General features: G+C 46.8%; 1 protein-coding gene across 2 annotated transcripts; it reads right to left on the bottom strand.

Moving 5' to 3' along the window:
* Positions 1-507: 507 nt before the first annotated feature.
* PEX11B (peroxisomal biogenesis factor 11 beta) lies at positions 508-9,061 on the bottom strand. 2 transcript variants are annotated; one of them, XM_002715647.6, is made up of 4 exons: positions 8,977-9,061; positions 8,060-8,175; positions 7,438-7,639; positions 508-1,694 (listed from the first exon to the last, which is right to left on the bottom strand). In XM_002715647.6, exons 1-4 carry the CDS (start codon positions 9,030-9,032, stop codon positions 1,289-1,291), a joined length of 780 nt encoding a protein of 259 aa, XP_002715693.1. In that variant the 5' UTR covers positions 9,033-9,061; the 3' UTR covers positions 508-1,288. The 2 variants fall into 2 exon arrangements, with proteins under 2 accessions (XP_002715693.1, XP_008262763.1); XM_008264541.5 differs by lacking the exon at positions 8,977-9,061 and adding an exon at positions 8,786-8,913.
* Between the last annotated feature and the right edge of the window lie 2,038 nt (positions 9,062-11,099).

Below are 11,099 nucleotides of genomic sequence, written 5' to 3'. Positions count from 1 at the left end.
TCACTCCCTAACCTTATTTATTCCAACCCGGGATAAGGAAAACGAAAGAGCTGACGAAAGTGTATCATTTCCCCATCCACCCAGGGGCATCCCAACATATGAAGACATAGCCCCCAGACCAAGCCTCATCAGCCCCACTCCATGCAGTTCTGTTCGTAGCTCTTAACTTATGCTGCCTTGTGATGTTCTAATCTTTGGAGTAACTCAATCTATGAGCAGGTTGTGTTTTGTGGAGCCAGGATAACTACTTCAGCATTAAACTGCATCCCCTCCCCACACTCCAAGTCCTCAACCAGGCTATAAAAACTTCTTGAAGTTTCTGGTGAGAACCGAGGAACTTCTTAGCATTTAGTATGTCCACTACCTAGTATTTTGCCCTTCACATTGTAGATACGCAATAAAAACCTGTGAGTAATGATGTTAGTGGAAAACCCCATGGAAAATGTAAACCACAGTGATAGGAACAGGGGCCTCAAATGACCAGAGCATGAGTGACCAGACCAAGCGTTGATGAGCAAAATGATCTTTAATTTGCTGACCTGGAAGAGTAGAGGGCACGGGCCTACCTATTTACACTGAATCACTGTACAATATTTACAAGATGCTAGAGACAGCATTGTGCTAGACAGGCAAAGAATGAGTAAGAACAGGTAGGGATCAGAGCTCTGAAATAAAAGTAAGCAGAAATCTGAAAATTTAAGTCCAGGAAGGGTAAGGACCAAATTATGAAGGAGGCTGGGGAGGGAGACATGGGGGAAGAGGAGGAAGAATCAGTAACCTATGGTACAAAGCTAGGAGAGTTCACTGGGATATAAAGTCTTAACATTACAATTTGGAATTTGAAAGAGGAAAAATCTGTCACAAGCTACCTCTGTGAGAAAAAAGAAGGTAGTTAGAATCTTACAGACCACACCTTATACCTCCTCTATCAAAAACTAATTTTGCTGATAAAATTCTTGGACAGAGGACTGAAAAGGTAAAAAAGAGATGTATAGTGACAGAATCTTACACAGACTTAAGAGAGACAAAGTACTGAAATGTCAAGAGAGACACAGCAATGAAAGAGGACAAGAACAAAAGCTCAGGCATACCTGCGGATTACAATCACTACTGATTTCACAGTCACCTTTCCTTATCTCATTTTCCCCAAAGCTCCTCCCTCCACTTCTAAAATCACTGGATTTTAACTTTAATCCAGGAGCAGCATTAGAATAAGGCCGGTACAAGAGGGATGATGTAAGATTCCATCTCAGCGAATCAGGTCCCTTCCTTATCTTCTACCAGGATGTTAGGGCTTGAGTCGTAGCCAGGGACAGATTAGGGTGAGGATAGACAGGATGGAGGACACAAGGCCACAAAGCCCCACAATCCCAGGGCCACAGCGCCAGAGGCCTAGCTTGTCCAGTGGAATGAAGAGATCACAGGCATTTCTGACCACATCCAGGAGCAGCGGGGGATGACCTCGAAGAACCCGAGCCAGAAGTAGGACTCGGAGCCGAAGCTTCAGAGCCAGTTGGGGAAGGCCTCCTCCTGGAGTCCCTGGGCCCCCAGGCCCCCCAGTTTCAATTGCTCCTGGAACACCTCCTGCAGAACTCTTCAGTCGCCGGCTACAAGCTGAAGACTCTTGTTCCATGAGTAGGCGAATCTCATAAGCATCACGGCTCAAATTCATGATGAGGGAAAACAGATAGTACCTGAGATACATAGGGCAGAAGGGTCAGTAAGGGCCTATACACTTACTGATCATATCCAACATATCACTTTAACAAAGGGATTGATTATACTTTAAGGGCATGTGTTTGTCCTAGTAGTTAAGATGACCACATCCCCTATCAGAGCACCTGGGTTCAATACCTCGCCTCCAGCTACCGACCCCAGCTTTGTGACAATGCATACCCCAGGAGGCACCAGTGATGGCTCAAATAATCGGGTTCCTGCCACCCATGTGGGAAACCTAGTTGAGTTTCTAGTTCCTGGCTTTGGACTGGCCCAGCCTTGGTTGATGTGGGCATTAAGGGACTGAATCAGTGGATTGGTGCACTCTCTTTCTGCCTCTCAAGCAAACATATACATTGAAATAAGTCACACATACATAAAAAGACAAATACTGCATGATTTCACTTATCCGTGGAATCTAAAATAGTCTAACTCGTAGAAGCACAGATAGAATGGTAGTTACAAGGGGTTGAGACATGGGGACACGGGACGATGTTGGTCAAGGGTACAAAGTTTCAGTACTGCAAGATGAACAGATTCTGGAGATCCAATGTACAGCATGGTAACTATAGTTAACAACATTGTATTGTGTACTTGAAATTTGCTAAGAGGGTGGATCTTGAGTTTTCTTATTTTAACAATGGTAACTATAGGAGGTGATGGATACATTAACTAGCTAGGTTGTTGTGATCATTTCACAACATGCATGTATAAAATATGGAGCTGTACACCTTAAATTTCTACTTGGCAATTATACCCCAACAAAAATTAAAGAAAAAAATGTCCTCCCCCACCTTCTAGAATTAATATGTGTTTATATGTACTTTAAGATCTTGGTTTAAAATTCATGAACATCACACAATCTTCCAAGATCAACCTCAAATTTCATGTCTCCACTTGGCAACCCCTTAGCACACACACATTCAACCTGACATACAAAATGCAAACTTGAAAGAACAAACTTCAGTTGTTTCAGAGATGCAGACACAGCATAGATCATCTAAAATGCAATCCTTTAAGAAGAAGAAAGAGGCACGGAGGTGTTAAGTAATTGCCACAGGGTGGAAGTTGTGTGGCACCGGGTTAAGTTGCTGCTTGGGACACCTCCAGCCCCTCTCAGAGTACCTGGTTCAAGTCTTGGCTACTTGGCTTCTGATCCAGCTTCCTGCTTATGCACCTGGGAGGCGGCAGACGATAGCTCAAATACTTGAGTCTCTGATGCCTATGTAGGAGAGCTGGATGGAGTTTCTCAATCCTGGCTTCAGCCTGGCTCAGCCCAGGCTGTTGCAGGTCTTTGGGGAGTAAACCAATGAATGGAATATTTCTCTGTCCCTCTGTTTCTCTTCCTTTCAATTAAGTGAGCAAATCTTTAGGAAAAATAATTTTCTTAAGTACAAAATCTGGGGCCGTTGCTGTGGCACAGTGGGTTAACGCCCTGGCCTGAAGCATCTGCATCCCATATGGGTGATGGTTCTAGTCCCAGCTGCTCCTCTTCCAATTCAGCTCTCTGCTATGGCCTGGGAAAGCAGTTGAAGATGGCCCAAGTGCCTGGGCCCCGGTACCCGTGTGGGAGACCCAGAAGAAGCTCCTGGCTTCTGGTTTCAGATCAGCGCAGCTCTGGCCATTGCAGCCATCTGGGGAGTGAACCAGCAGATAGAAGACCTCTCTCTCTGTCTCTACCTCTCTCTGTAACACTGCCTTTCAAGTAAATAAAATAAATATTTTCTAAAAAGTCAAAAATCTGTTTATTTTTATTTTTTACTTATTTGAGAGGCAGAGTTAGAGAGGGAGGGAGAGACAGAGGGAAAGGTCTTCCATTCCCTGGTTCACTCCCCAAATGGCTGCAATAGCCAGAGCCGAGCCAATCAAAGCCAGGAGCCAGGAGTTTTTTCCTGGTCTCAGGCCATCTTCCACTGCTTTCCCAGGCCATCAGCAGAGAGCTGACTCAGAAGAGCAACAGCCAGAATTCGAACAGGCGCCGATATGAGATGCCAGCAACACAGGCAGAGGCTTAGCCTACTACACTACAGCCCTGGCCCATTTTTTTTTATTTTTAAAACACTCTGACAATGATGGGTTGTACTCAATAAATTGTCATACCTTCAAAATATAAACTAAATTTAGCCACAGCATAAGACACTCTCTTTTTCTCCCTGGACTACTGCTTTAATACTTTTTGTTTTTAAATAATTTATTTGAAAGAGAGGGAGGGAAAAACACTCTCCCATTGCTGGTTCACTACTCAAATGGCCACAATAACCAAGGCTGGGCTGGGGCCATGGCCAGGAGCCAGGAACTCAATCTAGGTCTCCCACTTGGGTGGCAGGAACCCAATTACTTGAGCCATCTTAAGCACGGAAGCTGGATTCAGGAGCTGGAGCCAGGGAGTGTACCCGGGTACTCCGATCTGAGACATGGTATCTTAACTGAGAGGCCAAGTACTTGTCCTGCGTTAATATTTTAATTGGTTTCTCTGTGGTCATATTTGCTCCACCCTCAAAAATCTTCTTTCTTAAAGTAACTAGCATAAATATACATCACACTATTATTCTCCTTCCTAAAACTCCATGGTTTTCTTCCTATCACATTTAGAAAATACTCTAGATACCTTAGACAGGTTTAGAGATTCAGCATCATCTGGTCCCTGCCTCTTTAGCTTTATCTTGTACCATTCTTTCCCTTAACCACTATTCTCCCAGCAGGTTGGTTTCTCTCTATGCTTTGCACCCATCAAACTTGTTCCTGCTTAATGTGTTTGCACCACCTAGTCTCTCTACCTGAAATATTCTTCCAGAATCTTTATGTGGAGCCGGCATTGTGGTGCAGTAGGTTAAGCGGCAGTTTGATGCCAGGATCCCATATCAGGTGCTGGTTTCAGTTCCAGCTGCTCCACTTCCGATCCAGCTCCCTGCTAATGTACCTGGGAAAGCAGTGGAAGGTGGTCCCCGTGCTTGGGGCCCTGCCAACCATGTGGGAGACCCAGATGGAGCTCCTAGCTCCTGGTTTGGCCCAGCCCCGGCCATTGCAGCCATTTGAGGACTGAAACTGCAGATGGAAGGTCGCTTTCTCTCTCTGTCTCCCTGTTTTAACTCTGCCTATTTCCAAATAAATAAAAAATAATTTTTTTAAAAAGAGAGATTTCTAGCTTGCTTAGACCTAAAAAAAAAATAAAAATAAAAAAAACTTCATGTGGCTGGCTCTTTCTGGCTCTACAGATCTAAGTTTAAATGTCAACTCTCCAGAGAGACCTTCCCTGACCCTATAATCTAAAATAGTGAGCTACTCACTCTCTACCACATGACCCTATTTTAATTTCCTGAATAGTACTTGCCACTATCTGATATATTTAACTAAGCATTTATTCATGTGTGTCTTTACTACTATGTAAATTCCATAGGAGTGGAGGCCTTGCTCATTTTTTATTTATTTTAAAATGTTTATTTATTTGCTTGGAAGGCAGAGTTACAGAGAGAGAGAGAGAGAGAGAGAGAGAGAGAGAGAGAGAGAAAGAGATCTTTCACCTGCTGGTTCACTCCTCAAATAGCTACAATGGCCAGAAGCCTGAAATTCCATCAGGTCTCCCATATGGGTGGCTTGGGTCATGCTCTTGGGCCACCTTTTGCTGCAGGGAGCTGGATCAGAAGTGGAGCAGTCAGAACTGGAACAGGTCCTCCAAGATGAGATGCCAGCATTGTAAGTGGCAGCTTACCTGCTGTACAACAATATAGCCCCCTGTTCCTTTTTTAACCATTGTATGTCTGTGTCTAGACCAGTGCCTGACACATAGTAAGAGCTCAATAAATATTTGTTGAATGAAATAAATAAATTTAGCAACAGACTCTGCTAGGAGTGACTTTTCCATACAGCTTCAGTCATGCCTCTGCCCCCACCACACATTGTGAGCCATGCTATAGTTGTAAATCACTGAGAAAGGCAAGGCAGCAATGGAGATAGAAACTTGCAAAAGAACAAAGGCAATCATAAGGAAGCAAAGTAAAATACAAGTGACATATCCAGTCATCCCTTGGTCTCCAAGGAGGATTGGTTCTAGAATCCCTTTCAGCTACCCAAATCTGTACATGCTTAAGTTCTTATATAAAATGGTATAGTATTTATATATACGCTGGATAAGTCCTCCCATTCATATCAGGGTACCTCCCCTTCTCTTGCCCCACTGCAATCCATTTTCCACATCTTAGCAAGAGATTTTTTTTTTTTTTTTTTTTTTTTTTTTTTTTGACAGGCAGAGTGGACAGTGAGAGAGGGAGAGACAGAGAGAAAGGTCTTCCTTTTGCCGTTGGTTCACCCTCCAATGGCTGCCACGGCTGGTGCGCTGTGGCTGGCGCACCGCGCTGATCCGAAGGCAGGAGCCAGGTGCTTTTCCTGGTCTCCCATGGGGTGCAGGGCCCAAGCACTTGGGCCATCCTCCACTGCACTCCCGGGCCATAGCAGAGAGCTGGCCTGGAAGAGGGGCAACTGGGAAAGAATCCAGTGCCCCGACCGGGACTAGAACCTGGTGTGCCGGCGCCGCTAGGTGGAGGATTAGCCTATTGAGCCGCAGCGCCGGCCAAGAGATGCTTTTTTAAACACAATTTGAAACATGTCATATGCCTGTTTAGAACCCTTCAATAATGTCCCATTGTAACTTCAGATAAAATTTAAACAGAACAAACAAAATCTTACCATTGCCAAAGTCAATGAATGTCTGGCCCCTGTCTATCTCAAATTTGAAATTATGTTCTTTACCCAATATTGTTCAACAAACTGGCATTCTTTCCATTACTCTAATTCCCTGAAGTTTTTCTTGGTTCAAGGCCTTAGAATGTACTGTTTTCTCTGTTAAGAAAAGTCTTCTGGTATTGTTGGCTTTTTTTTTTTTTAATATTTATTTGAAAGGCAGTGATACAGAGTGAGAAGGACATACAGAGGGAGAGGTCTTCCATCTGCTGGTTCACTCCCTAAATGGGTGCAATGGCCTGGGGCTGGGAACTTCATCTGGGTCTCCCACATGGGTGGCAGGGGCCCAAGGAGTTGAGCCATCTTCAGCTACTTTCCCAGGTACATTAGCAGGGAGTTGCATTGGAAGTGGAACAGCCAAGACTCAAACTAGGATCCTTATGGGATGTGGGCGCTGGAGGCGGCAGCTTAACCCATTGTACCACAACCACAATGCTAGCACCTATTGTTGACTTTTATCAGACTTTGGGTCTCAACTAAAGTATTACTTTTTCAGAGTTTTTCCTTTGTAATCTTTCTTAGCTCCCCTTGTCATATTCTCTAATAACATCCTATACTTTTGCACAAATCTGATTTATTTAATATCTGATTCTACCAATAGACTAGAAGCTTCATGGGAGCAGGCACCATATCTGCTTAGCTCTTTGCTTTATCCCCTGGCCCATAGTCAGCATCAAATATTTTTGGAATGAATGAATGAGCAGGCAGTGAGGGAGGCATAACCTGTGGTGTAGACAGAAGCAGAATTGAAGTAATATAATATCTTGTCTTGCCCAATCTTAAGTCATTCATCAATGCAGGAGCATCTGTTTTCCATCTTCCTCTCCTTGTTATTCTCGGATACTTTATCTAAACGAAGCTTGGAAGCTAAGTGATGAAGACTTATATACTTCAGGACAATCCTGAGAGAGCTTTTCTCTCAAAAAGGTAAGCTACCCACTATGGAGGCTACAAAAGGTCTTGTAGGATAAAAGGATATCAAACCTGAAAGAACGCTGAGCCCACTTCTCCTGATCCACACGGGGAGCTAATCCAGACTTTCCAGCCCACAGGACATTGTCACAGGCGAAGTACAAGGCTCGATTGAGGTGGCTAACAGTGATGCAGAACCTCAGGACCACATCTGATAGGTGCACAGCTCTTTTGGCTGACTCAAGAGCATCTGCTGAGTTGCCCAGGCGTAGCACTTGTGGAGATGAGCAAGGGAACACAAGGGTTTGGAAGTAGAAAGGCAGAGAGAAAGAAAAAGCAAGAAAGCAAGAGGTGAAAGTTGAGCAAAAGACAGTAACAAATAATAATTTTTTTTTTAAAAAGAAACAGTTCATTCTTTTTTTACTTCAAATTTTAATTATTTTTTGCCCCAGATTAGTTTTGTTAAACTTGCTCCCATTCTTTCCCATCTTCCATTACTTCTTTATCCTCTGCTCTTGGATCAACCCAAGGCACGCAGAGGTGCAGAGCCCAGTGAGGGAGAATTGGCAGAGAAGGGTAAAAAAAAAACAAAAACAAACAAACAAACAAACAAAAACCAAGAAGGAGGGGCTGAGGGAGAACACCCAGGGACGGAGGAAGGGCTGGGGATAGAAAGAACGGCACAGTTACTTACGCTTCCTGCCCAGGCTCAGATGGCCCTCCAGTTGCCGAATCTGTTTCTGTAGCTCAGGACTGGCCCCGTGTCTCTGCAGTGCGTGGCCAAGAAGGGAACAGGCATACTGGGCGGCCCTGGGGGAGAGGACAGGCAAGGTAAAGTGGAGACCTCCTTGACCTCCTCTCAGATCGGTGCTCCATAGGGCAGCGCGCACTCCCGTTTGGCCCAGCTAGAGCCCATTCCCTGGCCTCCTCATTCAGCCCGCATCTCACTGTTTCTCCTCCAGGTCAGGGAAAGGGAAAAGCATAAGGAAACAAGGGCCTGGCAGGGGGTGGGAAGTAGTATTCAGTGTTGAGAAAAGAAGGGGTTTGACCCTGATGAGGCTGGAGGGGGCCGACGAGGGGGCAGCGGTCGGTATCCCGGGAGCCCCGCAGTGTAGCACCGCACTGGACGCGTGAGGCAGGGGCGGGAAGCTGGAGGGCAGATTCCTTAGAATAGGTGAACTAAGAGACTCAAGGCCCTCGAGCTGATCAAGACCAAAAGACAGGAGGCGGAGGACCTCCTGGGCGATAACAGGGTGAGGGGACACAAAGTGGGAACGCCTCCTTCAGTCTGGGGGACAGAGTTCCGGTCGCCATGCCCCGCGGGGCGAACGTTCTTCATTCCACCACCGCCCAAGGAGGAAACTGTTGGTCTCAGTGGACACGGCAACCCTGGGCGGTCTCCCCACTGGCCCACTCGTGCCTCAGTTTTCCCATATTTCCCGTGAGCAGAAAAGAATCATCTCTTCATGGCCGGCTCAAATCTGTCCCTCGCGGTCCGTTCGAGCCCCCGTAGCCGGAGTTGACCCTTTTTGACCCCCGTAGCCTGAACTGACCTCGCCTCACGAGGCTCTCCCTCTGCCCGCCCTCCCCGCATTCCTATTCAGGCCGCACCTACACAGTCGCTCCCGGGCCTGACTCTGAGCACTGAAGCGGACCCAGGCGTCCATGACAGCGGCAACCCCGGCTCCGCGGCCCTGCTCCCGCTCCACTTCCCGCCCCTAGTCACGCCTCCCGGGCGACCCAACGGTGCCGCGCGAGGGACAAACAGCATCAGAAAAGAAAGCGAGTGGAGCAGGCCCTTGAAGCGGAAGTTTGGGACGCGAAGCGCTTGTCTCTACACCGACACCTGCGTGATATTGTGCGTGTGCCTCCATCAGAGCATCCCTATTCCCTAAGCTCTCTATTCCCTAAGCGCGCCTCCGGGGGAAGCTTCTCCTTTAAATACTCAAGACCCAGGGCGGGGCCTGCAGGGGTTGGGGCGGAGCTAGAAAGCGCCTTGGCGATCTCCAAGCCTGGCAGCTGGGAGTTTTCCCTGCCCCTTAGGGTGCGCCCGGCGCTATACACTCCACGCACATGCACGCACGCTCCGGACGGCTCGAGGGGCTAAAACGGTCTAAGGCAATAGAAGCCCCAAGCTCAGACTAGCCTAAGGAAATAGGCGCATGATTAGCTCCAGATCCCCGTTCCCTGCAGGACCCTGACAGCTGGACAGATGACCTTCAGAACTGAAAGTCTCCAGAGACAGAGCGGAGGAAATTCGCAATTACTAGCTTCAGATCTTAAAAAGGAGGGCAAAGCATCAGTGGCCAAAGCTAACCGCTTCATACTACTTCATTGCCCCCACCTTTCCCTTCCAGGACATCATGTCTGCAGGCAACGACACTCCCTGGGGGTTAACAGGTATGGGCAGGATCAGGCGTGGAGGTGGAAGTCTCAGAGCTGCCCACATTCTCAGCTGCAGCCAGGGTTCGAGATGGAGTGACCACTGTGCCGTTTGTTTCTTTGACTGGAGGAAAACTGGCTGTGCTGTGGTCAGTGACAAGGCAGCGACCCAGCCGGCTCCGTCCCTCTCCGGGTGGTGACCCTCCGTTCTTTTAGCAGTTGCCGACTTACTGGTCACTTTTGCGGTTATGCCCCTAGATGCCACCTGGAATATCACTGTTCAGTGGCTTGCTGGGGACATTGCTTATCAGACACTCATGTTTCTGAAGCTAACGTGATGTATGCCGCAGCTTTCCTTCCTGTGGTCTTTGGGTTTGACTGCCAGGCAGCAATACTCAACCCACTTGGACTCTGCTCAGGTAGAAGGGAATTTCTTGGGGTAGCTTGGGGACTTAGCTTGCTGCTTGCCTTGCCCCAGGTAAGTGACTTGGGGCTCAGGGCTGGGCTGGCCTGGACAGGGCTTTGGGTGTCAGTGTGCCAGGCCACCATTAGCCATTAACCTGGGAGGCAGCCTCCGCTGTTTTCTACAAGTTATTATCATGTGCGTGTTAGTTTACACGTTAAGAGCCTACTTTTAGCCCATGAGAGTTTCCCAGGCATGGAAAGCCAAGGCACTGTGGCAAACAACAACAACAAACCCTAAATGAAAGATCTCTGTGAGATCCCAGCGGAAAGAACGGGCCATCAAAGAAGGAGGTACCTTTCTCTGAAGGGAGGAGAGAACTTCCACTTTGAATATGGCCTTGTCTAAGTAAGATCAGAGTTGGTGAACTCAAGAGGCTTCCATAGCCTTGGCAGCTCATGACAAGAGCCTCGGTCATAAATAAGAGTGTCAACTGTTAAATCAACAATGGGAGTCACTGTGCACCTGCTCCCCATGTAGGACCTCTGTCCTTAATGTGTTGTACTATGCAAATTAACGGTAAAACTACTACTCAAACGGTACTCTATACTTTGTGTGTCTGTGTGGGTGTAGTTTGTTGAAATCTTTACTTAGTATATACTAAGTTGATCTTCTGTATATAAAGATAATTGAAAATGAATCTAGATGAAGAATGGGATGGGAGAGGGAGTGGGAGATGGGATGGTTGCGAGTGGAAGGGAGGTTATGGGGGGAAAAAGCCGCTATAATCCAAAAGTTGTACTTTGGAAATTTATATTTATTAAATAAAAGCTGAAAAAGAAAAAAAAAAAAAGAGCCTACTTTTAAAGAACACCCTGGGCCTTATCCTTCAGGATCACTGCACCGTGCTTTGTCTCCACCTTTTTACATCTTCCCAGTTCCACCACCC

The sequence above is a fragment of the Oryctolagus cuniculus genome, chromosome 7, assembly GCF_051225735.1.
Source record: "Oryctolagus cuniculus isolate XC-2025 breed Fujian yellow rabbit chromosome 7, ASM5122573v1, whole genome shotgun sequence".
Lineage (NCBI taxonomy): Eukaryota > Metazoa > Chordata > Mammalia > Lagomorpha > Leporidae > Oryctolagus > Oryctolagus cuniculus.
This window is presented reverse-complemented; position numbering and strand designations above follow the sequence as displayed.

Excerpts from the sequence above, each read along its gene's own strand:
- PEX11B (XM_002715647.6), bottom strand. The coding sequence starts at position 9,032 with ATGGACGCCTGGGTCCGCTTCAGTGCTCAGAGTCAGGCCCGGGAGCGA. Across the intron at positions 8,176-8,976 it reads GCCCGGGAGCGACTGTGTAG|GGCCGCCCAGTATGCCTGTT; the intron begins GTGCGGCCTGAA and ends CCTCTCCCCCAG. Across the intron at positions 1,695-7,437 it reads TGGGCTCAGCGTTCTTTCAG|GTACTATCTGTTTTCCCTCA; the intron begins GTTTGATATCCT and ends TATGTATCTCAG.